The 27378-nt window shown below is 35.9% G+C and overlaps 1 protein-coding gene across 2 annotated transcripts in view; it reads right to left on the reverse strand.

The window, feature by feature from the left end:
* LOC134846008 (5'-3' exoribonuclease 2-like) overlaps positions 1–27378 on the reverse strand; it is a 351354-nt gene that overhangs the window by 214214 nt on the left and 109762 nt on the right. The window contains exons 5-19 of one of the 2 annotated variants that reach the window (XM_063863171.1): positions 26690–26946; positions 26380–26496; positions 24262–24450; positions 23768–23950; positions 23235–23508; positions 21917–22104; positions 21324–21769; positions 20835–21188; positions 20447–20709; positions 20272–20369; positions 19883–20159; positions 19092–19717; positions 18249–18974; positions 17402–17819; positions 16720–17043 (exon numbers count right to left, since the gene is read on the reverse strand). The exons of the other annotated variant lie outside the window; for it this stretch is intronic. Coding sequence (XP_063719241.1) covers positions 16776–17043; positions 17402–17819; positions 18249–18974; positions 19092–19717; positions 19883–20159; positions 20272–20369; positions 20447–20709; positions 20835–21188; positions 21324–21769; positions 21917–22104; positions 23235–23508; positions 23768–23950; positions 24262–24450; positions 26380–26496; positions 26690–26946 — 4684 coding nt within the window. The 3' untranslated portion in view covers positions 16720–16775. Of the gene's footprint in view, positions 1–16719; positions 17044–17401; positions 17820–18248; positions 18975–19091; positions 19718–19882; positions 20160–20271; positions 20370–20446; positions 20710–20834; positions 21189–21323; positions 21770–21916; positions 22105–23234; positions 23509–23767; positions 23951–24261; positions 24451–26379; positions 26497–26689; positions 26947–27378 lie in introns of those variants that run through there. 2 annotated transcript variants of the gene reach the window in all.

Consider the following 27378-nt stretch of genomic DNA (forward strand, 5'->3'; position numbering starts at 1 on the left):
GTGCATGAGTGCTCACAGCGGCTAAAAGCTTGCCTTACGAACAAATTTTTTTCTGAAACAAGAAGTGAATATGTTGTAATCGAAAGTTAATCAAAAGATGACTCAACAGAAATAGGTTGTTCGTATAATCCCCCCAAAATCAATCCCTCTGGGTATCCAGAGAAAGTGATAATATCCCTGATAGAAGAAATCAAGGTCTATGCAAAAAAAAAGAAAATATTCATACTCACGGGAGATATGAGTTTCGAGTGCACTAACTGAAAGACATTATACTCTCAGAAAGAATAGAATATGAAAACAAAATTTTTGAGCGTCTATCGGAGTTAAACTTCCATGAGTCGCTAAAACCAAAAAAGAACAACCAGTTAGGTGTGTTTTTACTAAACAATCCAAACATAATCATCAACCAATCTTGTGACAATGAGTTTAACAAAAGTTTCAACTCGGACCACAAAGCCTTCGTTATTGCACTGCAACTAGAAACAGAAATTAAGCACAAAAGTGACCTTAAAAATTTCACTTTTAATAAGGTAGACAGGCAAGACGTAAACTACTCTATAGAAGAGCAGCCTTTCGATGCTATAGTAGACTTGATGAACTGGTAAAACAAAGGTACAAATGGCTTGATCGAACATTAATCGAAAATATTCCCCAAACAACCACAAACAGATCGAATCTCCATCCATGGGTTGGAAAACATTTCTCACACCTCTCTAGACTGATACCAATTTTTAAACGGAAAAGGTCAAAGAATCTTCTCTCAATCGATTTTTCAAAGTTGAAAAAATTGGAGAAGAGACTGAAAACATCGCTAAACGAAGATCAAGCTTAGTTTGAAAGTAAAATCTTTCGATATAAAAGATACTCTGATCTTCAAAAGTATCTCAAACTGATGCACAAAAGCAGCAGGTACACGTTGACTATGACTTACAGAAATCAGATTACAAATGGAGACGAGCAAAATTGTAAATTTTCAGTGATGTTTTTCAATGCGAATAACGAAAACTTGTTACGATAGACAAAGGTTCAATGAATTCGATTTCAATGAAATTAATATAACAAAAATTTTGAAAAAGCTGCAAATTAATAAGGCATGTTGCCCAGACCGGATAGAAACTACAGTGCTGAAAAATCTACCATCTTTCTACAAGTCATTTTTGCTGATTTTCAAAACTGCCCTGAATAAAAGCTTCTTTCGATCTTCCTGGAATATAAATGAAGTGATACCAATATTTAAGGACGACAACAGAGCAATGAATGAACAGTACCGAGTCATAAGTTTTTCACGCAGTATATCGGAAGTCTTCGAAAAAGTTATTGTACAAAAGCAACTAGACCAATCACACCTTGAATTTAGTAGACATCAGTCAGTTGTTACTCAACTTCAATTGTTTTTAGACCTTTTACACAAAGAACACAATGAAAAGGAAAACGCACTTTTTTTGACTTCAAAAAAGCTTTTGATATTTTTCCACCCGACTTGCTGCTCCAACAAATGAAACATTAGACATTGGGGGTAATTTTCTTAAAATAGTTGCTAGTTACCTATTTGGCCGCGAACAGTATGTTAGAGTAAATCACTGCATTTTTGTAAAAGTAACTGTCACTAGTGGTGTACCTCAAGGTTCTTTACTGGGCCCGTTTTTTTCATAATATATGTGGACAAACCACCAAAGGAAATTACAGAGTGTGAAGCGGCTGATTTCAAGCTTGTAATTTCGATGCCAGAAAAGAAGCAGAAAGATCTATCGAAAGTGGAAAATTGATGCAATGTTAATAATATGAAAGTAAACGGGAACAAATGCTGTATCTTACCAATAAAACAAAAAGAAGGCGTTAAGCATGACTTCACGTTTAATCAAAAACAGCTTTTTGAAACAACCGAACAAAAAGACCTTGGAATGTTCATGTCCAGCAAACAATCATGGAAACCAATTGTTGATAAAAAGTGTAATAAAGCTTGGAAAGCACTCTACTTTCTGAAAATGACATCCCCTCTCTTGATGCTAAGAACAATAAACTCAATGCGTAGGATTTGTAATACCTTTAATAAATTTTGCATCATCAGCTTGATTCGCGAACAAAACTGAACTTAAAGAAATAGAACGTGTCAAAAAAAGCAAGTATCTGGATAACGGGCAATTGGGATGAGAGCTATAAACGATGACTAACTGAACTGAGATTGTTACCATCATCGTATTATTTTGCACTAAAAGATCTGTTTATGCAAGTATCAAAGTTGAAAGGCAGTTACAACATCAAACTACCAATAAATTCGAATACAAAACCAAATGACGATATTTTATTAACAAGCAAAAATATCTAACATCCAAAAAAACTCTTTGAAATTTTTGCTGACAAAATTTTTGAAATTTTCGAAAAAGAACCAGTCATTTATTTAATATAATACGAAAAAAAAATATTGACCTCGAACAAAATGACCTAACAAAATTACACTGGAATTATTTCTACAAAAATTACTTTGAGATCATTTTAAGATCCTGGGCCTTTAAAGGAAACTGTGGACATTGCAACCCGGTCAAAAAGTCAGCTCAGCCGTCAAGTAATAGGTGCAAACCCTAATGTAAGACATAGAAGCCTAAGCCCTCTCTCTCTCTCTCTCTCTCTTTTTTTTTCTCTCTCTCAAAGCATCATTAAGTTGAAGTTATTCTTAAAAGGTGAAATTGACAAGATAGAAAACGTTTCCGATGTCTCTGTATATTCTTACGGTTGCGTTTATTTTTTTTGCCGGAAGTATAATTAACATTTAGGCAAGAAAATAATTCCAGTTCTTAGCAAAAAAATTGATGAAAAATTTATGCCTAAAATGATATGCCTAAAATTTATGCAGGATAGTTGTATGGAAAACACCACTAATAATGACTTACGATGAGGCATATTTTAATATAGATATTTACAATGATTACATGATACTTGTAAATCAAAACCAGGATACCGGGTGCTCGAACTTAACTCAATGATAAATTAAAATGGGCCATTTCAAATAGGCGACGGTCCGTGCTCATGTTGGATGGGGTCATACTGACGCTATGAAAACACATCGGCAAAATCCGATTAATAATTCAAGTCTTTTAAAGCATCCAAAAAATTGTCAATTAAAAGCCACCGTCATCGATTATAGCACAGATAGAATTGTCTATGTTGGATGTATTTTTAAATTTTTTGCACCCCCTGAGGCAGAGGATCGTACTCCTCGGACGTGAAAAACATATATTTGCTCTCTTAAACTTTTTTGTGTCCGAGAATGATTCGTTCCATTTTTCGCTTAGTTTCTCTCCTAGTTTATGGAAGTTTTTGTGGAGCCTGATGCTGCTCCTTCAGTACACGCAAAAAGTATTGGAACAAAGGTGCTGTGTTCCACATTCAGAATTTTTTGTTGGTATTTTAATGTTTTGACACTTTCATAATTTTTGTTGGTGTCAGATTTATTTTAAGGGCAGGATTTATTATGAGGGTTGAAAATTTTCACATCGGAAAAGGTCTGCCTGAATTGGCCTCCCCAGAGTCCATTTGCCTTGATGTCAAGTCGAGCGTCATCTTCGCTAGTAGTTGTTTTGTTGTGAAAGCTTTCGCCTTCCAACGATTGAAGCTCTATTTCAACATCATGGCATACTTCGTCCAGGAGTGTTGCAAAGGTATCACGAATTTTTTTATGTCTTAGTTGAGTGTATCCACCTTTTGGGCAGTGTAGAGAGTGCGTGAGTGTGAACGGTTGTCCACATGGGCGTGTATTAGGAGTGTTTGGTGGTTCTCATCCATATCTCAGATGTAAACCAACTTATAACTCTGAGGGAAATTGTAGTTTTTAAGGGTAGCACACTTAGCCAAATCGATGCTCCTGTCTGTGATGCTAGATTTATTTTCAGCTTTTTTAATGAGCAATTGTCTATAATTTTAGCCTTTTGGGAGAGAGAGATACTCTGTTTTTCAGTTTTGAAGTTTCTATTAATCAAAAATTGTTCCAATTCCGCTGGTTCTGGATCACTGTTTTCTAACAGATAAAAAATGGATTGCGATCACTCATAATTTCTGGAAAAGTCCGTGTTACTGAGGAGTTCTAATTCTCCCATTCTTAATGGTTGTCCAAAAAGGCTGCGACCTTCATCGGTTTTATGGTTTTTACCAATAATACTAGGAAGTAACTGCTGTCTTAGGTTTTTCTTAGTTTCATCCATTTTCTTGAAAGCTTCCGGATTTGTTCTGGTTAAAAAATTTAATTTTCTTTTGAACCTCTTTTATTTAGGAGGAGTACACATTTTGTTGTGATGTTTTAGTTAATTTGGAAAAAAATTTGTTAGAGTAATTATCTTTTCAATTCCGCTTTTCATGTATTTATTGTATGCTGATGGTGTTTCTATGTCCGATCCAAGACTCTAAAACCATCTGCCATATTTGTGCCTTCGAATACCTCTATGGCGCTTTTCCCGACGGTTTTCTTTTACTATGAGTTGATACTTGGAAGGCTTCACATTGTAGCTGAAAGCCTTTCTGTGACCATGCATGTTGTCCAGTATTGCGCGAAGATTCGTAATATCACCTGCACTGCTTCCGTCATCTATGTACCGTTTTTGGGTGACATTTGGTTTTTGCAGGAGCTTGATCAATTGGATTATCCCAACTCCGTACATAGCCATTGCGAGGGGATCACCTTGCGTTCCGACTTCGGTAGATGTCAAAACCATGTTATTGACATAAAAATTTGAGGGATGGTTATATAAGTTGGCCAGCGCATGTTGTAGTGCTCGACAATGGATTTCTAAATTTTCAGAGCAAGTTTTCTATTGAGTTGAAGGCCAGTAAAAAGTATGGCGTCCGTTTCCGGTTTCCCAAATTCGTTCCTCAAACTTTTCATAGCACATTCGTTTTCACACTTCTGGCTTCAGCACAGAGTTGAAAATTTCTTCCAAGATTTTTAAGTTTGATTTTATACATTGGGTGATTGTTTTGCCAATTATTCGTCACAGAACCTCGCCTATACTATTGAGCCTTACCCATGGATTTTGCCCAGAGGTATCAGACGACGCGAGTTGCACGCCGTTAGGTTTTTATGGGGAGATCTTTACTTGCTAATGTATAGGATAGCTTTGCAATTGTTTTGCAAAGCTCAATAGTTGTCTTATTGAAAAGAAATAATAACCTTCTCCATTCGCATGCATCTAGACCTGAGGGAGCGTGGCTTCCCTGCGTTTTAGGGCTGATTTTCAAATTTTCATGGCGTTTATTTGGTCGACTGTAGAGTGGGTATGGCATTGTGTCTTCACTAACTTCAGTTATATAGTTAGTGCTTGTTGCTTTGGCTTGGGTGTGTTTTTATTTGTTTAGGTGGAAGCATTCTTTTTGTCTTTTTGTCTGAAAGCCAACCAATGGCGGCTTATAATGTGCCTGTGCTCATTAGTTTATCGAGTTGTTTCAATTCCTCGTTTACTTAGTACTTCGTCTATTTTGGAAGTCTCATTTGAAGAATTTCGCTTCAGTGAAAAAATCGTTTGTAAGGCCTTGCTTCCATAAAATTATGCGGCAGCTCAGAGCTTTGGAATTATATCCGTTTGCGTCTGATTTACTTTTGGGGAGCAGCATATGTGGGAGAATCATTGCTGCTTTCATTGCGACGTTGAAATTTGTTGTTCCTTCTACTGATGACAGCAGCTGCTCGTTCAGTAATTCTATGAATTGAAAACTGGGCTTGTTCTTGATCAGGTTTCCATTTAACGACATTTTTATTTATGTCGTTTATTTTAAATTCAAGTTCTTGGTCGACGAGTTTTCAGGGATCAGAAGGGACTGTAGTGATTGCTGGGGCGATTGACTAGGTTGAGTTGTGGGCTGTACGTTTGTTTCGGGTGTTGCCAGTGATGTTTCTTCTTGAGCTGTGTTGGGGGCTACGCTTAGTGGTCTGTTGGTGGAATTGGACGCTTTTGCAAAAATCTCGGCGGTGCAGTATTCGCAGGAGAACCCATCGTAATAAGTTTTGCTGCTCTATAGCCCGTTACATGAGAAATGAATGAATGCATTGCAAATGACGCATTTTATGCTTCGTTTTCAGAGGTGGCGTTTACAAATAAAGCAGTGCATTGAATCGGCCATTATTTAGCAGAGAGGAGAGTAAATTTTTGTTGAATATATACTTTAGCTGAGCGAGCAACAAACTAAAAATTTTATTAACATAGAAAGAAAAATGAATACCCTTTTTACAAAATATATTTGCACTAAAATTAACGTTTAGATTTGAGGGAAGCAATTTGCCTTCTTGACTGGTAAAATGTTTTTGTAAGGCGAAACTAAGACTTATTTCGAGCACCAAGTGTTATATTTATAAAAATGATTATTTGCAGAGAGGATGGTTTTTGGGGATAATAAGCACATTTGGGTTAAAATTTTGATTTATCAATCCTATGAAAAACCTCCAATCATTGGCAAATCTGAAACCGTAGATGAGTGATCCTTCAAGCTGGTTACTATGATAGCACGGATCAGTTTCTGCGAGGGGTAGCGCGAGACATTAGCGGCAAGGTCGGCTAGCCTTGCACCTCTGTTCGAGTGAACTGTGGCTCCCACATCTTCGGGGCTGCAGTACCTACTCCTTGAGGTTCGTATTACCAGTTTTCTCAAGGATATTCACTAAATATGCTTCAAAAAAGCAAAACAAGAAAAATAATAGATTGTAAAATTCATTGTAAAAAAGGTTTTCAATAACAAATAACAAAAAAGAAATGAAAGCGGTTGCAAACTGGTTTTTCACTGCTGGAGATTCCGGCGGGGGTGTTTAGGTAGAAGGAGAACATCGCAGCTTGACGGCTTGACGAGTATTGCGGCTTCATGATAAAGAACAGCAGTAATTGGAGCTTCCTCTTTTGGGATAAAATTCATTTGAATGAGCATGGTGTACCCTTTCTATGAAACTGCTTTCCTTCATTATTCTGTCAATGTTCGAATAAATTCCCATTCCAAAAACTGCCCTGAGCTTCAAAAATTGTTTGAACAAAATTTTAGCGAATTGGAATTACCCTTATTCACGGACACATACGAAATATCAAAGTCCTAACAAGCTGAACAATCCACCCTAATACAAGGTGCAGGGCTACTATCGTTAAAGCTACCTAGTCATATTTCGAAATGATATTTGTTGTTTGACAATTTGACGTTACAATGTTTGTGATCTAGTTCCTAACCAGCTCACTTTTTTCTATGTATTCCGACAAAAATATTTTGTTTATATATAAAGCATTGAATAAACGAGATGGAAAGATTGTTCCATGGGTTGCCACTATTTAAACAAATAAGACATATCGAGTGCATCTCAAACGCTCCTCATTCAAGTTATTTGTGACTTTCAGGCGCACATTGTTGATAATTTTACAACTAGTATCACTATTTGATTTACCATTTCTATCAACCTTACTATCTCCAAAAACTATCCTTAAGAGGCTTACTTCTGCATGACTTAGTAACAGATTATTATGCTCTGGAGACATTCATGCAGATCCAGGTCCAAATAGGAGTCTCGGAGAAATTTTGGTAAAACTTGATAAGTACAAAGGTAATATTAAAATCTAACATAAACTGCAGAAGTCTAAACAGGAAAAGAGGTGATCTTAAGGACCAAGTACACATATGCCGAAAAAACGCAATTTATGGATTGTCTGAGACAGAGTTCAAATCTCTAATGACTATAATTTATACTTATATATATTAACCAGTTTACCCCATTTCGCTGTGGCAGATCTTTAGAGGGCAGTGAGAAAAGAGGATGCGGTGGTGTTATGATTCTCATTCCAAAAATACTGACTGCTAAATTTCGCAAGAACCTAAACTTAATTTATGGCCACTATGACTGCATCTAGGTGGAGTGCAAAAACGCCAAAAAAACAAGATCTACTTTGATAAACATCGCATATAACCCTAAGAAATCTAACGAAACTGAATTTCTCGAAAAAATTGCTACATCCCTTGATCATGCACAAGCTTATAACCCAAGCTTGATACTTATGAGAGATTGTAATCTAAGATATCTTGATTATGACGAAAAAAATCTGAAACTTAATTTTAACGCCATGTAACTTAGAAGTTGCAACAAAATCAACACCAACTCGTTTAAAATCTTTGACTGATTACAAAATTACCAACCTACAATCAACTGAACAAAACGAAAAGACTCTTACCTTTAAGCCACTGATCAACAAAGACCACAAAGCTACAATCTTCATTAAGAGATGAAGATTGTAGATAGAACCTTACATGAAAAAATGTAACAAACTTGAACGTTTGAGAGCAAAATCTATGACAAATCAAACTATACAAAAAAAGGGTTCCAAGATGGTTTTCTCTATCAAAAACCAACTGGTCATAATTTTATCAGCAAGACCATCCAGAAAAGATGTTTGAATATCCAGCTCAAATATAGTTGACTGCATAAAAAAGGTTTGCAACCAAAAACAATTTGTATACTTATTGATAAATCAATAAAAAATCTCAAAGATGACAACTTACTTGCATAACTAATCAATTAAATAACCAACGAACGAAGTAAATAGTTATCATGAACGATGCTAGAAAATCTAAAAAATCTGCAAACAAAACACCACCAAAAACTCGTTTGGAGACTCAAAAACATACAGGTTGAAAATGGCAAACTTCGAAAACTACAAAATTTCAAGATAATATTTTTTTGACAACCCGAACAAAAAAAATATAAACACACCACCTTAAACAAAAAAATTAAAAACATTTTAAAAAAAATTTGAATGCAAATAAGAGTCACACAGTTTTAATGCAACAAAACCGCCTGGTTTGTCCGATTTTCCGGCATGGGCTCTGATAGACAGCTGCAATGAACTATATTCTCACTTGTTTTCTAAAAAAAAGAATACACAAAACGTATTATGGTTCCTTAGAAACAAAAACAACTTTTGTTACTCCAATCTAAAGAAAATATAACCCATCTTCAGCGAAAAACTGTAGACATATATTAATAACAGGCGCATTTAAAAAAAATTTGGAAAAAATTGTTGCATGAACAACTAAAGGAATATCTATTAAGCGATAACTGACTAAGCAACACACAATAGGTTTTAGATCATCATACTCTACTATGAATGCAATAGTTTAGTGTTTCGACCTCTTTCTTATTAGATCTTTCAAAAGCTTCCAACTCAATTGATCATATTTTTCCTAAAATTAAATTCATTAGCGTCAGAATTGGCTTTGGATGATCTATAACTTCATTATCAATGAGTAACAAAAAGCTGTAGTAAAAAACACAGAACTGGACAGGATATCACTTCAATAAGGTGTGCTTCAAGATGCATGCTTAACAAGTTCAATTTTCAACCTCTACATAAATGATCCAAAAAAAAACAATTACCCGGTAATTGCAAAGTAGTGCAAAATTCAGATCATACTTCAAGAAACAGTCTTAAGAACTTAACACAAATAATTATTTTGCTCTGCAGCATCTGCAGCATTGTTGTCAAGATCTTTCCCTTGGTTTTACAAGTCTTTACCTTAAGCTAAACCTTGACAAAACTGAGCTGATAATTTTCAGCAAGAAGCAAAGCAGAAATGATAAAATAGACAGTATACAGCTGGAAGATAATTTTTTTTTGTTGAAAAACCACAAGTAAATTATCTAGGAGTTACCTTGATCATTATCCTAATTTGAGGGCGAACCAAAAAAAACCAATAGAAAACACTGTAAAAACACTATATCCAATTAAAACAAGCTGTACAAATCAAGACGCGAATATTACTAATGAAAGCCTTGGTAACTTTTTATCTACACTACTCATCAATACTCCTTAGTGGAATAACAGCAAATATTATAGTATCACTGGAAAAACGGTTTAGCTGGGCCGCTAAGACCTGTTGAAATAAAAAAAAGTTCGAGTTTTCGTCAGGTCCAAAACTTACTTTATATAATACCAACATCAATGTTTCTCAATTGGAAATAAGTATGTCATCTCTATAAATCAAAACACAAAACTCCACTAGCATAAAGAAGAATAAAAGCACCAAAAAAAAACAAAACTCCAAATTTAAAGCACCAAAACAATCAGCACTAAGAGAGTCTCCTAAAAGTTACGACAGTTCTTTGAATTATCTCAGATATTAGTTGACAGAAAATTAAGCGGTGTATTCTTCGGCTATTTTCATAGTATTATTCGGCGGTGTATTCCCACAGCGCCGAACGTTCACAACGATGAAATTTTAAAAACTATTCACAACGCCAAAAATTATTGAACTATTCGCAGCGCCGAAAAATAAATGGCTGTTAAAAATTCAAAATTGTCTGAGAAATGCATAACGGAAAAATTACCAAATCGAGGCGGTCAATCTTTTTCATCGCAGAGGAGCCCGGAATTGGAACGAATAATGGACTGTGATGTCAAAAACTTGCCGCAGTTAGTTATATTCAAAACAATTGTTTACACGGAGGTGAAGCAGAGATCTGCACCACATGCGATACAGCCGTAATATAAGATTAAAACATAACAAGCCGAAAACGATTTTTTTTTGAGAAACTAGGTCATGTAAGCTTTCAAATGTCTCAGTAGAGGTTTATTCCAGGCAAAGGTAACAGACACTTGAATTTTAATATAGCAACAACTGAACCAAATTTATGAGAAAAAAAATAAAAACGACAATCTTGGAGCAGACAAAATGTTATAAAAAAAATTAGTTTGAGAAAAAATGTTGGGAGTCCCACCTTAAACAACAAAAGGACAACAATTGCACTTGCAACTACTAATAAAAAAAATCGATGTTTAAGAAACTCTAAACTAAGTAATCTTTAATTAAACTTCTAAAAAATACAGCACCACAAAAAATGTAGCTATTAAGCTAACACTTTTGATTTGAAACCACGTGAACCGAAAAATAGAACCTAATTTTTTTTTTAATTTTTCAAATCTCCTTGAAACAAGAATGAACAGTGCTTGCGCTTGCAACTACAAAGAAAAATGTTTAAGGTAAAGATAGTCACTGATTTGTGGCAAATAAGTCGACTTTCTTTGAGCAGACATCAACTGAACTGAAAAAAAAAATTGCACTTGTTGAACACCATTTACAATGCTACGAGATTCCAGTTTGATAACGGTTGCTTATCGCAAGCGTAATAATTTGGAGCAAAAAAGATTCGACGCTCTGAATCGGTTTTTATTTTTTGGCGTTGCGAATAGCGTTTTTGTTTTCGGGGTTGTGAAAAGTTTTTTTAATTTTGGCGCTTTGAATACGAACTGTATTTTTGGTTCTTTCTTTTTCGCAGTGAATAGTCGAAGTGAATTGTAGGGTGGCTTAAGGAGAGTGTTTTTTTTTTTATTGTGAGACAGACTTACCTCCGAATGTAGGAGCGCTCTGTCATATAATTTGTTCTAGATGGCAAGCTCCTGATCTATTGACTATTTAAAAAAAATTGATAACATTATTGGATTGAGTTCAAGATTTTTTGCAACTAGTTTTTTTCGATTGTTGGGATTGTTTCTCCTTCTTTTTCATCATCATAGACTTACTGTTGCTTTTTCTTTTGTACCAACTCATATGTTCTAGATAGCAACAATTTATGTTTCAGTTGGCAGCTTTTTTGTGTCAAATTCCATCACAATTTTATTCATTTTACAATTATCAAGGAATATTTGTTTCCAAAGATTTTGTTGAAAACACATAAGATTTTTGCTTGTGTACTTACGACTGCTCTGTTTTTTGGCGAAATTCAAGTTTTAATTGTTTTTAATGAGAAAAACAATTCTGCAGATATAAGATATTTAAATTTACAGATAGAAAAGAGATTATTCAAATTTACCAATTCTGTAGATATTAAATATTTAAATTTACAGATAAAAAGATACTAATTTGGCAATTTTTGGAAAAACAAAATCTGTTCTTTTTTTGTTACATCAAAACCGGAAAGTATTAAATCAGCTTAGTAGAGCAGTTCAACATATTAGAATCACTGTTCTAAGTTCTGATTTTTTAGTTCTCGAGTTTTCAACATTGAAATATCTATGTTAAATTTTTCACTTTTGAACTGAATGACTTTTTTGAAGACTGATTTTTTTGATTTTGAGAAGCATGACAGATTTTCTACCAAACATAAATTATAGGTTCTAACTCATTTGTTCTACCGTTAATGGTTTTGAGATAGACGTTCATTTTTTGTTTACTGTCTTTTAAACAATTACAATCAATTGAAAAAAAAATGTTTTTTTTTTGCACAACTAAATTTTTTTATTGTACCTATTTACCCGGCTAAAATCTTTGTTGTTTTGTTGGGATATCAAACATCTGAATAGGTACAATTTTTTTTATTATTATTTGTGTTCAAATTTATGGCTCAGACTCGTCCTTTTTAGATTAAAAGTACTTTTGTTTTGTGGATTTCTGATTTTTTTGTTCAGTAACAACTTAATGTTTTTTTTTTCAACTGTTTTCTTTTGCTTTCAAGTTTATAAGAAAAATTTAAAGTGAACCAATTTTTGAAATAAACTGAAAGTTTTCTTGAATGTTGCGCTTTTTCCCCAAACTTGGCTTCAATATTTGTGTAGTTTTATTGTTAGTTGAAAATAAATATAGCGAAATGCCTAAAATTGAGCAAAATGCTGAATTGTTGAACAAAGAGGTTTTAAATCTAAACTATTGGTATGAAATTGTCTGTTAAAACAACATGTGGCGTCTCATAATACTCGGTTTTAGATGCCATGCTTTTTGATATACATCAATGATACTTCTTTAGTTAAGGAACACTCTGAATTAAACCTTCTTGTGCCTATTTTCCAGTTCGGTAAAATTTTAGATTTTGAATAATTTTGGGAAAGAAACTGTTAGCTTGATTGACTGATGTCACGTCAATAACTAGCCAAATACCAAACATAAAAGTTAATCAATACAGTACTTTCCAAATGGGAGCTGCTCAAAGTGTCTTTGCTGCTGGCAAAAACTTTGAGAACAAAAGTTGTTTTCAAACACCATGGCAATGAAGTTAACAAAACCTATCATGTTTCTCTAAAGCTACTCTGATTCAATTTCAAATAGACTTTTTCAGGTTTTTAAACTGAACCCGCTTTGTACAGTTTAAAAAAAAACGCTGCTCGCCAGTAACACAATAATAAGATCAAGTAGCCTGCCACAATTCAATTTAGAATACTTTCTGGGAGAGATTTGCTGCGCTAGTCACAGTACGCGTTAAACTAAACATTCTAAATTTGTAATGAACAGTATGGTACAAGAAAGCAATTGCCTGTGTTACTATCCTCTAGATATTGCAATTAAGCGTTTGATTACTTGCATATTTTGCTATTAAAATCAACATAGAAGTTGAACACTAATACAACAAGGTGAAGCTGAGCTTCGCATCACTTGCGATACAAAACAAGAAAAAAATTTTTTTAATTAAAAAGATTGAAAAAACTAGATCTACCAAAAAGAAAAAGGCTAGTTTGAAACGAAAACATGCCGAGACAATAGAATGTGAAATAAGCATTGGAAAATAATGTACACAGCGGTAACAAAGCCGAAAAAAACCTTGTCAGAAACCCTTTAAAGAAATCAACAAGACTTCAGACTTCTTCAAAGTTACTAAGTCCACCTCAACCTGAAAACATTTTATTTGCACCTAAAATGAAACAGTATGAGGCCACTGAGCCGATATAAGATGGGCCGGAACCTATTAAGGAAAATAAAATAATCCAAAAAAGTCAAGAAGATTAACAAAAGTTTTAGGTCAGCCTCAATTTTAAAACACAAACACCTACGCACAAAACCTTTTTTCGCTCGTCAGAAGACGCAATATGATAAGCCGATTAGATGTAGCGCGAAACCTATCAAGCATGAAAAAATGGAATAAAACAAATGGCTTCTTGTGCGATCCGGAGATGAGCATAAAAAATATAATTCCGCAATATCTTATAATAATTGCAAAAGCAAGTGTCTTGTAATTGGAACTTCCAGGCCCTTCCCATTTAGCGTGGAGGAAATGCAGTTGCTTTCGCACCCTTTAGTCTGAGGTTTGAGTCCCGGCCACGTTTTTTTCAGTGTAATGAATTGATTTTTTTTCCAAAAACAAATTGAATAATCTGACTATTGTTGGTCGAATATTGATTTGTCGGTTTAGTTGCCGATCAATTATTTTTGCGATGTCAACAGTTTTTTAAGTTACAAAGGTGTTTTATTATCTTTTGAAGTTTTCAATTTGCTAACCCTGGCTAGTTTTTTATATCTAACTTTTTCTATTTTCTTAGAAATTGTTTCCGGTCCAAATGATTTTGATTTGTGTTTTCGGTTTACTGAATTATTTTTCATCATCTTAAAGGCAAAATATTCCCTTTTTTGATTTCATTGAATTAGATCCTTTGAAATGCGATAAGTGAAAATTGAAAATACTTTATCGTTCAAATTTTTTTAATGATAATTTCCCGTCCAATTTTTTGTTCTATCACATTTTTTTCAGCTAAGCCTTGAATTGTCCGACTTTTGTTTGTCTGCTCAAATTTTACCAAGCTGACTTACCACGTGATACATTTTTGATGTGAGCAGCTTTCATTGCATTTGCAAGTGCAGTGTCTTTCAATGAAAACTAGATTCCGAAAAAAAGATTCCTTTCTGAAAACTAGATTCCGACTAGTTTTTTTTTTCATTGCAAATTTTGAGTTAACATAAAACTGTGATAACTGATCGTGGAAAATTAAACGCTCCTTTAAAGAAACATTTGGTTTTTTCTATTCAAGCCATTGACAATTACAGAGATTTTCCTGCTTTCTTATGGCAGTGGTTTGATTTTAACAACTATATATTTTCTGTAGTGTAAGAATCCTTGTTTTTTTTTTGAAATTAGATTGTGATTTTTGAGCAGTTTTTTCAACACTCTTGTACTTCGACATTCTGTTATATAACCCTTTATTCTTAGTTATCAGACAAGAAACAACAAAATTTGCTTTTCTAGAACCTATTTCAAGATTCTTATTACGCATGCGCTAGAAACAGCTAATTGAATTGTAAAAAGTGAACTCATATTTTTGAACGTTTTGCAGCCTAATTGTGAAAATAATTCTGAAAATTGCAGTGGTTACATAAATTATTTGTCGAAATGAATCATTCCTGAAAAATGAAACGCGTTTTCAACAATAAGGTGGGTCGACGATAGAAATGATGACAATTCTCAACAGCCAAAAATCTTGCATTACAGGACAGAGATTACCAAAAAGATCTAGAAAACAATTTTTGAAAAATGAAGCTAACACACTTATTTGAACAATTAACCTGAAAAAAAAACAGAGTAATCTACACCTACATAAATTTCATGTTTGTTTTGAATGATATTTTTAATCCACCTTACAAATAACTTTAGAAGACCTGAGTGAGCGGCAACTAAAGTGATAAAATTTCAGTCGACCACTGTTGAGGTGTAATCAAAACGTTTGTGAGAGACAAAATTTTGAGCTTTAAAGTCTATTAAATTTTTCAACTGTGCTGAAACAAACAAAAGCATAAAAACTAATTTTCCCCGAAACTACGCTTGAAGATAAATTGGAACCGCCGTTTAATCGAAAGAAAAACAAAAAAGTATATGAAATTATTCAAAACTGACGCAAGACGTAAACTTAAGCAAAAACTTAAGCAAAAGTTAAAAAATATTTGCTTGAAACGAACTCCACCTAATTACTAACTAGTTATTTTATGGCAGCCTTTTATGAGCATATCAGCAGTTTGCACGTGTAACACTTCTTTCCTATCAAATGGACCGTTCTGTGATAAAAAGTTATAAGCGGGCAAGAATATTCTAATACCCGGTTGCAACACCTTTTCTGATTGCAAGGGTAAAAATAAGTAAATTTCTGTTTGACAGCCAAAAATAGCTTTGCTATTTGTAAAAATATCATCTTTTCAATTAAAACCATTTTTTCAAATTTTTGAGCAAGATTTTTTGGGAGATTGTACCCCTTCAAGTTTTGTTGCGATGTATGAGCGGGTCCATTTGATATAATTTGGTCAGCAGATCAACCAGTGGTGTTGGCATAATTATTGTTTTTAGGGGACATTTTCCTACACAACATTTCGCAAACTTAATTGCACCATAATTATTAAATATTAAACAACTTTTTTTGTCTTACTTTTTGTTTAAGAGCAATTCAGTTTTTTAAAAAACGGGTTTCAAATTTCATTCGTTTTTTTGCGAAGCTGCGACTTTGCAAATACGAGCGATAAAGCGGCAAAGAATCGGGAGCTTTGAATGCACAAAAACTCAAATTTTGCGTGTAATTAACTAATGGCAACCACAGTAACTTGGCAAGTAAAAACGTTAGAATGTTTAAACCAAATTAAGGTTTAACTATGCATTCCAAAAATCTGGCGAAGTATACAGAGTTTGAAAGTTTCTGAAATGGGATTTTAATATGTATACTGTTCAAGAAACAGTTAGTTATATTTTCGGTTCAATTGATGAATGAAAAAAGCATCAACTGTGTTAACTTTTTACTGTCAAATGTCATAGCACATGACATTATACTGCTGATGGAACCTACAGATTCAGTTGCTTTTTGGTTAGGAAAAAAATTGCGTTGTGCTATCACAATGGGTTACGCTCGGGTAATCAGCACTGTATTACTACGTGAAGTAAGGTTTGAACCGCATTTAATCAGATATCTCAATCAAAAAAGCGCCCACAGATTTTAAAAATGCAATTATATTTGATAAATTAGAATCTGTGTACGCAAAAATATACTATTCAATGTTTAGTGTTCAGTTTATTTCAGATCGAAATTTTCATCTCAAGTGTTGCTAATTGATGGATAAAAAGTTTCAAAAGTGGTAGCTGCCAGTTCCGCAAGAGAATCGTTCTCATTCTGGCAGAACTTTGCGAAGGTGAGCATGAGTCTGTCGACTGACAGTGTCTCTGCCTCCTGTTGTTTGGTGAGCGTCCTTCTAGTGAAGAGAGTATTCACCACATAGTGAAATCCCAACGCAACCCCATCTTTCTCCGTCTTTTCTTCGGGCGTTGTCTGATGATGCAATGTGATTCTATCACACTTCAAGTAACTGAAACACAAATAAGCTGAGTTTTCAGGCAACTAACGATGAAGCATTAATATCGGTATTTTTTTGAAGCCTCTGGGGACACCGATAGATCCAAGTTTTTTGCATAGTTTAAATTTCACGTCTGTATGGATCAAACAAGAATGCTTTCAAGTCCTGTTAGTAGTAATAAAAGGTTTTTACATGACCAGAACATATTTTTCATATGGTAGCTCCTAAACAATCCCAAAAATCTAGCTTTTCTTTTCAAATTTGTGATGGAAAGGGTCTCTGCACTATCTTGCTGCAGCAAAGGGGAGGGGGTGTTTAAGAAAAGAGTAAGATAAGAAGCCTATGAAAACTATCCACATTTGCATCTAACTCTGGAATTGAGCAGAAGCAGAAGCCGGTGGCGTGGATGAACTGCAGAGGATCTGAGTTGAGTTCGACTCTATTGCGACTGTTGTCTCCAATCGATCCGCCTTCACTCCTCTCTCTGTGAAGACTCTTGGGCAACACGCAACTACTGTGCAGGAACCCAAACCGGGACAGAATATTCTTCTGCAGCACTATTAGACGCATACGGATATCTGGACTGTCCAAAATTTTATCCGGATCTAATTGTGAGGGTCCAGAACTCCCACATTTCGTCAGCATTCCCGGTGTCAATAGCAGCGGTATGAAGATGGCCCGAGCGAGAGGACTGAGTTTGTTCGTCTCCCCAGAGGAGAGGGAAGGAAAAGGATCCATCGGGATTGGCACGAGGTTGAACTGGTTCTGTTCACACTTTCTTTGAAGGTCTAAGACACACGATACAAAAAAAATGTTCAAAAAATCGGTGTGCTTACTAATAAATACGTTTAAACCGTATATTTCTTAGAATTAGTACGTATATTAATTTTTGTTTGCGTTATTAAAACTAGCCCTAAAGGATCCCAAGTCAAAACTAGTATCATAAAACATAATGAAAATAAGGGGTATAGCCACCAAAAAATGTCATGTTCACATTTCCGATTCTATTACATTGAATAGACCACAATCCACAATGTTTTAGTTACTATTAATAGTCTTACTTCAATAACATAATAATTTTTTTTATTTTAAAAGTTTTGCTTTAATTTTTCAGGTTACTTGAAGGTTCACTATTGGTGATATTCGAATGAGGGACCAAAGAGGAGTTTAGGAATTTGTTTTATTTTATTCTAAACTGTGTCAGTATTAACGAGAACCTTTGATCATGTTTGAGAGTAGTGGTCCACTAGCTACAAGCCACTGGAACTCCATCTGGAAAGCAGCCAGAGGATGGTAGAGGATATTGTAGGCACAGAAGCAGTACTCGTGTCTGTCACTGTGCCTTTTACCATCCACACTCTTACACGCTATGTTCACTGCAGGTAATTCCAACGAAGCATTTCTCGACTTCCAGTCAAAATTTAGTTTCAAACCCGTCAGGTCCTGGTCTTTATCTTTGTCCTGTTCCGAAGTTTCTAGAAGGATCCTTCTTAAAGTGCCCCAATGAGGCGTTGTCATAAGTTTTAAAGTATCGCTTTCACTTGATATAGATCTGTCTCCGTCACTTTTTTTGGACTCAGATGGAATGGATCCCTTCTGCAATAGGTCAGAAGCTATATCAATTCTATTGGTCAGATTCAAACTTTCATTCCAACTTGAATTCTGTTCACACCAAGACGTCATCACTTCAAAAGTGTCCCAGCTGAACAGTATGCTCTTGCCGCGCTCCCCATTTCTCGGAAGACGTGGCGGCGCAATGATTTCGGGCAACTGGGGGGCAGTGACAACAGTGTAGAATACGAACCCTGGGATGAACAGCTTTGAAACGCAGTCTAGTTTGGGTGGTAGTTTGTAATTTTTATCGTCTGAGACCATTACATCGGCCAATATCACAGTAGGATAAATGAGACAATTCTCAAGAAGATCTTGAAATTTTTCAACCACTGAAAAGAATAATTCAATTTTATCCCTATATTTATCTAAAAATTCATTCGCATTGGAGTTATTATAAATATAAAAAATTAATTCGCAGAAAATAGTCAAACAAGACGTATTATTACCTGCTTCCTCAGACGGCGATCCATTGAGAAACTTAATACCCCATCGACAGGCGTCAATTCCCAGGAAAGAACTGTTCAGATGTGTTTCAAACGCAGGTTCCATGAAGCTCTTGGAAAGGTCGAACAGTGGGACCTGATTACTTTTGAGCATGTACTCCAGAAACACTGCATTTGGTGAGTTTAGAGTAACAGCGTGGTTGTCTAAAATAGCGCTGCTGGTGCTACTGTCTACACTACCACTGGCACCCGCCGGATTCTGCTGTTTGGACTTCTTCCGACTCCGCTCTACATCTTGCCTCTTCTCCGGTGTAGATGGAAAAATACTAGTGCATGACTGGCCAGATATAGATATTCCAGCAGAATGGTCGACCGGTGTGATAGTGGGCAACTGCGCATTGGGCGTTGAAGCCTCACTGGCAGCAGGTTGTGTCTGAGTCTTGCTCCCTGGGTCTGAATGAGGCACATGGCCCGATAGTGTATGCTGATCTTGTGGTAGGCGTAAATTCATGGCACCCTTTCGCTTCAAGTCTATCCCGTTCAGATACTCTATGATTCGACAGAACTTGTGCACATACTCAAGTAGCTCCCTACTGGTCTGTGGGAAGTCGTAAACAAGCTCAGGTCTGCTAAAAAATGAATATGACATTGAGCAAACTGATTGAGACAAAATTGAAGCCAAAAGTCACGTTCAAACCAATATTATTTTAAAATTTCTTATTTTTGTAATTAATCCCTGAACCTAGCTAATACAATGCCCAAATACACTAGAAAACTTAATTAAAAAAACTAACTTTGATTTCTTGAGCACTGGCAAGATACAGAACCTGCTCCTCCAAAATTTGACGCCATTCTGCTCGAATATGTATGGACACTGTTCGTGGTTCATGATGTGGTTGTCTATGGCCACCCACTTCATACTGTCTATGTCCTCCAGTCCAAACGAGATACGAGTGGGCTCGAACGTGTGCATGTGGGGACTAGCACACTCCACTGGCGATGCCAGAGGTTTCAACTGGTACTTGTACTCACATCGAGCCAATTTCGTCGGGTCCAGTGGCAAGTCGCGTGCTGACAAAAATAAAATTTCTACTTAGAGCAATGAAATATAATTGGAAATTGTGCCTAGCTTGCTCTTAAAATGTACAGGAGTACGAATTTTATATTTGTGAGAATGTCTTACAAAATTGGCTTGGCTTGAACTGAAACTGTACACACTTGACTGTGTCCAATTCGTAGCCTCGAATCCGCTTCACTTCGTGATGAGATCTGCTCCCTTTGCTAAAAGAAAGATCATCTAAAAGGTTTTCATCAAGGACTGACGGAGGCGAAACTGTTACTGATTGAGAGATCTGAACCTGAGAAATGTAGAAATCACAACATCTTGATTCCTGGAACTACGGGCGTTCAGGGTCTCATTAGCCGTGAATGATGCGGCAGTGGCGTTGGCATGCGACGAAGAGGCAGATATTACTTGATACCCGTGGAGTACCCTCTGGGATACAAGCTCAGTGTAAAGCTCCTGAACAGTCAGCTCAGGCCTGGCTGCCATATGGGTTTCCGAGCAACAACTTTCCAGGTCAAAGTCCGAATTTGTCAAATAGAAATTACGGTCCAGTTCCTTAAACATCAAACAAAAACTTTTACTAAGAAACTAGTTTTATCCATCAGTAAACAAAACCCGTTTTCTTAGTTGAAAATAGCAATCCAATTTGGAAATTTGGGGAACTTTACGTGAGAACGGACCTTCTTGTCAGGTTTGAAGCTGGTCGTAACTGGGAGACAACTTGGCTGCACGAAGAGAGGCCAGTCCACTTGGACACTCTGGTCTGCCTCGCAGATGCAGAAGGAACCCATGGCGTCTTCTTTTTCTCCACTCGAATTGGACACTACGTGGCATGTCGTATGTGTGTGATGTTGCACATGCACTTGTCGTGTTCTCTTAGGCCTAGTGTCAAGTGAAACTGTCAGGCTGTTTTGCATGTCCACCCGTCCAATGTCATTGTCATCTTGTAGGTGGAAGCTCACTCTGGGCGACACTTGCGAGGAGCCCGACAGTCTACATCCGTTCCCACCATATTCCGATAGAACTTGCAGGTTCTAAAAACACCGTAATACCAAACAAGATTTTTTTTCTACCGTTTGACCGTGATATCTAGCCAATAGACAAATAGGATTAGGCACTTCCTGAAAAAATTGAGTATCGCGCTTAATTTCTTTCAAGTTTGCACTCACTTTTGAAAAACGAGAGCTATTCTTGGGTGACAAATTTTCAGAGGTATCTTCTTTAGACTTCGGGTAGCAATCCACCCATCTGCTCCTGTTGGCCGACTCCTGAAATGCCTTCTGAGATTCTATTGACCTCAGAGGGTTCAGACTCTGCTTCGTTTCTTTATTCTGACTCTTCATGTTAGATGCGGATGAGGCGGGGAACGAGAACGGGTTGTTCCTCCTGTATGATTGGATGTGATTAATTCCACTTGTCAAGGTGCTGTTAGAGGGGGGAGTGGATGACATGGCTGTAGGCGCCGGGGTGGAGGGGGCGTTCTTGGAGTGCTTCACTCCTCCGGCACTACTGCGAGTATCCAGGTCATCCATGGACCCATAGTTTCCCCACACAACAGCAGAGGGAGAGTGGAAGTTGAAAGCGGATAGGGACGGCTTCTTCTGTCTTCCAACATCTGAAGCAGTCAGTTCAAAAATATCACTTTGCTTGGAAATAATCTTTAGATGCACATTCAAATAATCGACATTTTCAGGGCACAAAGACGAAGGTCGTCAGATTTTACTTGTTTAGGCTGTATATTAATTAAAAATAGCTGTCGCACCGATTTGCGGCTGAGCATTGGGCGTAGAGGGACAAACGAGGTCAGCGATTAGTTTGTTTAAATGACTGCTGTCAATCACCGAATGTCCATTGTATTCTTCCTCCTCACTTAATTCTTCCCAGACATCATCGTTCGATCCACTGCCTGAATGTGCTATCTGCAGAGTCCCACCATTTGTCAAGGCTGCACTGTAAAACATAGCCGACAGAGAGTAGGAAAAGAGTCAATGAAAGCAAAAAAAACCGAAAAAACAGAAAAAAACTGACATAATTTAAACAATGACAAAGTATGACAAAGTTTTAAAAAATTATGGCCTTGAAGCTCTTTAAGTTTCAAGAACAAATTAAGATTAACAATTTGAGGAAACTGGATCAAAAGGTAATTTTTTTATTCCGCTGGGAAATCTGAAATTCCTTTTCGAAACTACGTTTTCACTTTTGCTTTTTGATAGTGGAGTTTGCCTTCCTTTTAACGAAGGATATGAGCTGAACTTGAAAAGAAATCAAAAGTCAAACCGCAAAAAAATTTCAGCGTGAACAAATTTTAAGAATTTGAGAGTCTTAAGAGATTTTAAGACAAATAAGAGCCTTAGCTACTTTTCCTGAAAAGAACATCGCGACTTAAATATACAAACATAGCCGATTGATAGTTGGAAAAGAGAAATGAACGCAAGGAAACTGAAAAAAAACGGACCAGTTTTTTTTAAAACCCTTCAACTTTTGAATTTCGAAGAAAAAAGATGGCCTTAAAGCTCTTTGAGTTTGTAGAACAGTTATGATGGGTAATTTTATTTTAAATTGACCCAATTTGAGAAAACTGGATCAAAAGGTACAACTTTTATTTCGCTGGGAAATCTGATAATTAATTTCCATTTTCGAAATTAGAAATTGATCACGTTTTTTGTGAACTTTATACTTTTGATGTTCGATAATGAAGTTTGCCTTCCTTTTAACAATGGAAATGCACTGAACTTTAAAAAATCACAAGTCAAGCCGCGAAAAAACAAAACTGAGCGTGAACAAATTTTGACTTTTTCCTGAAAAAAAAAGAAAAAATCACCAGGACCTATATAGGAGTACTCACTACGTTCAATACTCTTAACGAGCATAATTTCAATCATGCATGATAGCTAATATGTCCACAAAACATAAATGCTTATAGTTTTCAAAACTATCCGCCTGTAAATTCTATTAAAAAATTGGATGCACTCAATACGGGTTTGAATTGACATTTCGAAAGGTCATTGTGAACAATAAAGCAAAAAATGAGCACTCGAAAAGAAGCAACGATCAAAATTGAACAAAAATTTTACGCATACTGCAAAGTGTCATTTCGCATGAAAGTGGCAGCCAGCGCCGCTGTAGAACTCATCTTGGGGGAGTAGTGGACCTGAGTGAAGCCGAGAGGGATGAAGAACTCGTCGGATGGGCGTGTGAATTTGAAGAGGGGTCTGATATGGAGGGGAGGGGGTCCCAGACAGACGAAGTCCACCCGGATGCCGAAGTCTATCATTCGTTGCTTAGTGAGGAGAGATAGCTCCCTCTCCACTTCAAACAGGCCACTCGCAGGACTTACAACCACAACGCTCTGACCTTAACAGTCAAGTTCAAGCTGGAAGTTAGATATCGATATTTTATAGCAATATAATCAGCGAACTATAATGCAGAAAAACATACAGCAACTGAACGAAAACCAATTAAAAGAGGAAAGTTTCATACGTTTTGGCAGTGCGATTAGAAAAACTGAAGCGGTTTCGAAAAACTAATCTGAAATAGATGAAAGGTGACTCGCCGAAATTCAAAAAGTAGTCTCAACACTTAAATACCATTCCAAGTTACAAAAAATAGGCACCTGTAGTGGCGAAATTTCTGTCAATGTAGTGATTACAGAAAATGTTCAAGGCCATATTGATAGCTTCTAGAACATTCCCAGTGTCAGCAGAAGAGTTGAAACAAGGCGGGACAGGCAAAACTTCACCAGTCTTTTTGCTGATCACACTTTTTGGGAGCACAGACTCTCGATAGCAACCCAGAGCTGAAGCAAAACATCAAAAGTATGAGTATGAAAAAATTAAATCCTTATTGTTTTTTTTCCAAGTATCATATTTTCATTTTTCCAGGTTCAAATGAATAGTGCTAGAAAATTTGATTTTCGAGTGCATAATCAAATAGAGTGTTGAACGAATTCATTTTGTTTGAAAATCTCTCTCAATGAGGTTCAGTATGAGGACGTTAAAACTTCTAATCTCGCTAAGACGTCGCTTTTTAAAATTAACAATATTTTACTAGCACAAAATGACCGAACTAAGCCGAAAAAACACGTATATGCCATCCAATTTTAGCTACCCTTTCGAAGTGCATTGAGTACAGCAGAGTAGTTCTTCCTGGTTCCGAGTGCCACCACCTGGAAGAAGTCCTGGTAGAAGTCAGTCCTCTCCCCCAAATAACTCAGACCTCTCCACTTATCCTTCTCTTCATCTTTCAAGGCTTCAAGCAAATCCTTTTCCACACAGGTGTCAATGAAACTGGCTTGATCTGTTGAAATAGATTTCAAAATTGTGTCTTTTTGCTGTCCTACTATTTAACCGGCAAAGTAGAGCATAGTATCACTTGAGATAGAACAAAAAACATTTTTATACCTTTGTCTCGAATTGTTTTGAACAGAGCTTATTAAAAAAAAAAACATGCCAAAAAAGACAATTGAAACATGCAAGTAAATCAAATTAGCATCAAAACAAAGCTTACAAAGCGGTAACAAACCCTTAAAACTATGAGCTGACACCCCATCGGCCGAAAAAAAGTTTTCATATAAAAAACTTGAAAACTGGAAAAAATACCCGCGGAAACGTACCTACAGAAAATTTTTTTCACTCATCAGACGACGCAATTATAAAGCTATTGAGACGATATCATATTAGCTAAACATAGCGAGCCAACTGACTGTTGGAAAAGAGTAATGAATGCAAGGAAACGGAAAAAACTGACTTTCTTTCTTAAAAATGTCAACTTTCGAAATTTAAAGAAAAAATATATGCACTTAAAGCTCTTTCAACTTCGCGAAGATCGTACGAGCAGTGTTTTTTGATGAAATTAACCTAATTTGAGAAAAATGGATCAATAGGTAAAATTTTTATTTCACTGGGAAATCTGATAATTAAATTCCATTTTCGAAATAAGTTTTTCGTGACCTTTAGATTTTTGCTGTTCGATAGTGGAGTTTGCCTTCCTTTAAAAAAAATTGAAGTGAATTTAAAAAGAAATCGAAAGTCAACCCGCGAAAATTCAAAATGTTTCGCGACTTTTTCTGAAAAAACACCATGATCTATATAAGAGTACTCACTACGCTCATTACTCTAAAAAACTTTTAAACCGAAAGAAAAAGAACGAAAAAGAAATTATACCGAACCGGATTTGGTAAATAAACAAATAATTGGGCATGGAGTGGTTATTGATTAATCGATAAATGGCATTTTAACCGGTTAAAATATTTAAATCAGTCAAATTGTTAAGCAGAGATTGCTCCAAGTATACAGTTAGTTCTCTTCATGGACATTTTTTGAAATTTACGATTGAAAGACACTTAATCTTTTTCATCTTTTGTTTCAAAAATTAGAATACATGAAAAAAAAACAAATTCATTGAATTTGAGTTTAACAGGTATCCAATAATCAAACACAGCTGAAACCAAAAAATGCCATAAATTTCAAACAATTATATTCAAAATTTTGAAATCTTGCAACACAAACTAGCTGAATTTTTCAAAAAAATCAATATAGAATCCTTTGAAGCGATAAAAAAGAGTAAATACGCCAATAAAACATTAGCCAAAACCATTTAGGTCGAACAAAGCTTTTAACGAAAAAAAACAAAAGAAAAAGAAAACAATTCAACTGAAGGTCCTTAAAATTACAGGAGTGAATCAAAAACACTTGCATCTACTTGAAAACTGCTAAGAGCAAAAGATAATTCCCCGATTTGGCAACTAAGCCGACAAAAGATAAACAGAAAAACGAAAACCCAGCAATTCAATTTTTTCTGGAAAACTTTTTTTTCTGTTTCACACATACTGAAAAAATAAGGGCCGGTCGGGACTCGAAGGCCAGACCCTAGGATATAAAGGCAACCGCGTTACCTCAAGGCCAAAATTACAGGAGTCAATCCAAAACTCTGAGACCTACGATGAAAACTGCTGAAAACACAAAAAAAAATTCCCGATGAGGCAAAAAAAGCCAAAAAAAACAAGCAGACAAATTAAAATCGGTCTATTCAATTTTTCTCTGATAACTTTTTTCAATTTCATTCATACTGAAAAAAAACAAGAGTCCGGCCGGGACACGAACGCCAGAACTTAGGGTACAAAGGCGCCGCATACATTAGGGTAGAAAGGCAACCGCAGTATCTATAGGCCAAGTGGAAAGGTAGTATGAAAAGTGGTATATATTCTGCGTTCAAATATGAAAATACCTGTGTCGTCATCTTTCGTTAGAGTTGTCTGCGGGAATATATTTTGCGACATCTTCATACTATCACAGGTCATTATTTCACTTCTCATTTGCTCTGGAAAATCCTCCAAACACGTTGCTAAACACAAAAATTATCTGAGCGCTAATATTGCCATGAAAGTGTTTAAAAACTTACACAAAAGAATCATGGAATTGATAGTTTTTATGAAATATAGGTAGAAATTGTTCCTCTAACGTGAAGATGGTCTGTTATTCGAAACACAGTATTAATACATGCCTTGATCAAATACTTGTAACAGCATGTGATTTACCTTTGAAGTATGTCCTTGAGAATAGCACGAGGTTCAGTTCGTGTGTGCATCTGTGGGTGGTCCACTGGTGGAACAGAGTGTTCAGATATCCCTCGACTGCATTCTCGAACAGCAGGTTCCCTGTGTGGTCGAAGTGCCACATTTCCTCACTCATCTGCAGGAACAGGAACCACTTGGCCGTGGAGGAGCGGAAGGTGACCTTGGTCTGTGCATTCACTACTCCACTGCACACTTGTCTCTCCCCACTCCAAACACACCTGGAAATCAGCCATTGATGATGAAACATCACAATCAAGAGAAGTAACAATACAAAAGCAGATTACTATATCGATTGTGCATTGATCATAAAAGGCAGCAATTATATGCATGTCGCGTTTCGAAAAAACTTCATTTAAATTTATCTCGACGTTTTCTAATCATGTTCAGGGGCGAAAACAAAAACTTTCGAGTATTGATGAAATGTAGCGCTTGAAAGAAGAAAGAAAGAATTTATTTCTTCAATTGTATAATTATGAAAGATATGCAAACAATATCAAAAGTAGACAATATTATATTCATACCTATCAAAAATTGTACGACAGAAGTGGATAGACAAAGGGAAAATTCAATGCCCACTGAGAGTCTACCCAGTGCTTACTTAACAAAAGCAATTGATTATGTTTTAATTAACAAAATGTATAATAAATAAT

The sequence above is a fragment of the Symsagittifera roscoffensis genome, chromosome 5, assembly GCF_963678635.1.
Source record: "Symsagittifera roscoffensis chromosome 5, txSymRosc1.1, whole genome shotgun sequence".
Classification (NCBI taxonomy): Eukaryota; Metazoa; Xenacoelomorpha; order Acoela; family Convolutidae; genus Symsagittifera; species Symsagittifera roscoffensis.